Consider the following 3943-nt stretch of genomic DNA (forward strand, 5'->3'; position numbering starts at 1 on the left):
GTGCCAAGGGAACTGGAGTTTGGGCAGTGACTGGGCTGGTGGGTGGTGATCCAGTTGTTACTGTGGACTCCGATGCAGAGCTTGTCTGCTGTTTATGTTTAAACTTGATAGAGTCACTTCTCTTGGGAGGAGTTGGAGGAGTTGAAGTCACTTCTGCTTTTGATGACTGAGGTGAATGGCCTGTCACCTGATTAGGGGAAAGGTATTCCAGCTTGGGAGGAGTTGGTGGTCTTTTGAAAGTATCAGGATCAAAGATAGATTTCCTTTGTTTTGGCTTTTTGTACACAGAGAACTTTTCTGTTTCTGTTGCTGAGATATTAACCATGACTTTTGGCCAAGTACCACCACTATGCTTAGTTCCATTTCCTTTGTCAAATGTGGTCTCAACCATCATACAGTCAGCTCCTGTAGGTTCATAAGGAAGCCTCCTGTTGTCCAACTCAACGGCTCCAAAGCCTCGGTCCCCATATGTCTCTGGGCTGAATGAGCTGAGACTGTGTTCTGAATTACTGTGGCAACTATGCACTGTATTCCTATGAGACTCTACTCGTAATGTGTTATTAGGGAAAGGTTTGTGATCGCAAAATGAACCGCTGCCCTGATCACTCTGGTCCTTCTTGCCATCCATGATGTCTGGATTGAAAATATCAGTTTGTGTTGAGCTGTTGAGTTTCAGATTTCTTTTATTTTGGGCTTGTATCTCTGATGCGTGAACTCTACAGTTTGATATTTTTTCTGAATCCTTCAGATTTTCAAATATATTTTGACCACTCCAAGATGAACTCTGAGGAAACACCTAAAACAAACCAAAAAAAACCCAAAACAAGTGATCACCTTATTATTATGGTTGATTTCTCTTTAGTATAAGGCATGTTCTAGCCTCTTTGATTTACCTGTACCTGAACATGCACCAACACATGATGTACAGATACGGTTGGGAAAGGTTTAATAAAATCTTGCAGATACAAAGCACAGAACATTGGATAAAATGAAGCTAGAAGTTTTTTTGAATCATTTTCACAACAATTCCAGAAGGGCAACTCCACACTGTGGCAGAAACACTGTACTGACAGTAAAGGGACCTGCATTCTACTTCTATCTCTGTTAAGTGATGCTACTAAGTCATCTTACATTGCCCATTTTCACTCAAACATTTCAACTTTTTACTTTCTTTAAACCTCAAGCTCTCTGGAGTTGGAATTATCACTCGCAAAGCCCATGTGACAGGCCCAGCATAATGGGATTCCAACCCCAATAAGCAAAACAGAACATTTTTATAGCCGTAAGCCTGAAAAAGAAAGCCTTGTACTTAAACCTCATGAAAGCCAGAGTACAATGTTTTGCACAACTCCCTCCTCTCTAAAAGCAAAACTTTCTGTAGTCGGGAGAAAGTTTATCTTTCATGTACAAAATTGCCGCAGCTTTGAAGCAGAAACGAAGAAGAAAGAAGCAATTGTGCTGGAAGTCATGTGATCAGCAAACAAATGGCAAAGAAGTAAGTTTCATTTCTCAGTAGATGCCATAATAGCCTTACTTTGGAAAGAACTGTTGAGTGTACCATCAGTGAAATGCAGACGCTTTCTCACAATGATATATTAATGTTTTCATATACTCTTCCCTGGAAAACTAAAATAATTCTGTACCAGTTCAAGAAAATTCTGCAAATTTAGCTTCTCCTACTCACCTTCATCAGTGACAGAGTAAGGGAATCCCTACAGTTTCGTAGCAAAGCTTCACATTCAGTAAGCGACTTATTATCTAGAGCAATGCCATTGATCTAAACACACACACAAAAAAACCAAAACAGACATCCATAAATCAAAGGTAGCAGGTGGGGAGCATCTTAAGGTAGCATCTCTGAGACAGAGAAAACACTAGTTTTATATGTACACATGACTGAAGTCTGGTTGACCTTGTCCTGTCTTTTTCCATCTCCACTACAAAACCAAGCCTCTTAATGACAATTTTGCTATTCCTACTAAAGATACAGAGTAACAACACTTGTGTCACTACAGTAGCCTCTATGCATTTGTACATCAACATTAATCACTTTACATTTCACAAGGATTCATAAATCAGACAGTTTGTTTAAGGCTGCAAATGCATACAGGGAAAAACTTCTCCTACAAAAGGATGACATCTCTGGTATCATAATTTAAAAGAGAAGAAACTTTTCATCCAGTCAAGTATATCTTTTTGGAACTGACCTTTCCTATTCAGTACAAAAATCAGAAATATCATTATATATAAGCCAAGGGTAAAGAGTAAGACAGCATGTCTGTCAAAAATTCTCATATGAACCAAGTGTAGCAAATAACCTGTGTATTATATTAATCACTGAGCCTACAAACACATTAATTTATAATAAATATTTAGTAAATATATAAAAAGACTTTCATAAATTAAAGTAAAAAGTAATTGGAAAGTTTGAGATCTTAAAGAGTAGCAATACTTTAAACACTTAAAAATGAACTGAAAAATAAAATAAGGAGAATGCAATCTTAAGACTTACAGCAATTATTCTGTCTCCCACAGTAAGGGAACCCTCTTTGGCAGCTGGGCTTCCAGGCACAACAGCAGCAACAAATACTCCATTTTCTAGACTGACTCCACTATCTGAAATATACAAAAGAAACATGAATTTACTCCTGCAATTTAAATATCGCTCAAACAGCACACCTGACCTGTCAGCACAAGAAAGAAATATAACTGCCAAACTACCAACTGAATTTCAATATATGAAATATAACTGCCAAACCAACTGAATTTCAATATATGAAAACCCTTTTAAAGAAATAAGAACATACCATGGGAAAATAGGGATATATCTCAAAATTTAATATAATTGTACAAATCTGGGGTGACTGATGGTTTTAAGAGTCTTGTTTAGACTCCCAGTAACACTCCAGACAGGTAGCTAACCAAAAAAAACCCCTAAAAACCAACAACAACCCCACAACCAACCAAAAACAAAACCCACCTAAGAACAAAAAAGAAAACCTGAACTTATAGAATAGAGCTATCATCAATATAAGCATTCTCAGTTTGCTTGAAATAATTAAGGAAAATCCCTATGTAGGAAGTAGTAACAGTTTTAAGTGGGATTTAAGCACAGGATCAGAACGCATATCTTTATGTCAAGCCATTTTTGGCTGAACAAACACATATCATTTATATACAGCCTTTATAGCTATTACCTTTATGTCCAGAAACATTGATGTGAAGAGGTGTTATCACTCGCCCACCTAAGGACTTCCTTCTTCGAACCACCATATTAATAATACCTCCTCCATTTAGAACAGCTTTTATAACTTGCTTTTTATCCTTATTAGTAAGATCTACATCATTTATCTTCAGTAACCAATCATTCACTCTGGCAGACAAACAGAAATAAGCAGGTCAGTGTTCAAAGCATACTTTGCTGGACACAGCACATGAATAACATGCATGAAAAGGGATGCAACAGATCTGATCTCAATATGCTATTTTTTTTATTATTGGGAGATCTCCATTCCTGAAAAAGCATTAAATGAAAACCAGGACTTCAAGTCTGCATTTCACTAGCAAAAATATATCCTCAAATTAGTAAAGAATACTCCTTATTTTATTTAAAAGGAAGTCTTTGGACAGAGGAGAGTAGTTCAAAACTTCCTACCAACACTAAGAACAGGAGCGGGTTTCAAATTATCCCTTGCTCTATTCTCCTTTCCCTCTGCCCTCCCCCAATAGCTCACCCTCATGTATTTCCCAAAATTTAAATAAATAGATCAAAGTTTGAGCAATAAACAACAGAATAGCTGAGACACATATACAAAAGACCATTTCAAATCCTGGTGAGTTTTAAGGAATGAGTCAAAGTAAAATTTAATTTCTGTAATGCCTTAAGGCAGGGGTCCTCAAACTACGGCCCGGCAGGGTCCTCAATCCGGCCCACCGGTATTTA

At 37.3% G+C, this 3943-nt stretch overlaps 1 protein-coding gene across 1 annotated transcript in view; it reads right to left on the reverse strand.

Moving 5' to 3' along the window:
• LOC104522154 (disks large homolog 5) overlaps window positions 1-3373 on the reverse strand; it is a gene marked incomplete at its 5' end in the record, with an annotated part of 28822 nt that extends 25449 nt beyond the window's left edge. The window contains 5 exon segments of the mRNA XM_029084109.1: window position 1; window positions 4-796; window positions 1685-1777; window positions 2513-2616; window positions 3198-3373. The exon segment at window position 1 is cut by the window's left edge and continues 217 nt beyond it. Of these exon segments, the coding sequence (XP_028939942.1) occupies window position 1; window positions 4-796; window positions 1685-1777; window positions 2513-2616; window positions 3198-3373 (1167 nt within the window).
• Window positions 3374-3943: the final 570 nt, after the last annotated feature.

This window comes from Antrostomus carolinensis, unplaced genomic scaffold, assembly GCF_000700745.2.
Source record: "Antrostomus carolinensis isolate BGI_N321 unplaced genomic scaffold, ASM70074v2 scaffold2513, whole genome shotgun sequence".
NCBI classification, from domain to species: domain Eukaryota; kingdom Metazoa; phylum Chordata; class Aves; order Caprimulgiformes; family Caprimulgidae; genus Antrostomus; species Antrostomus carolinensis.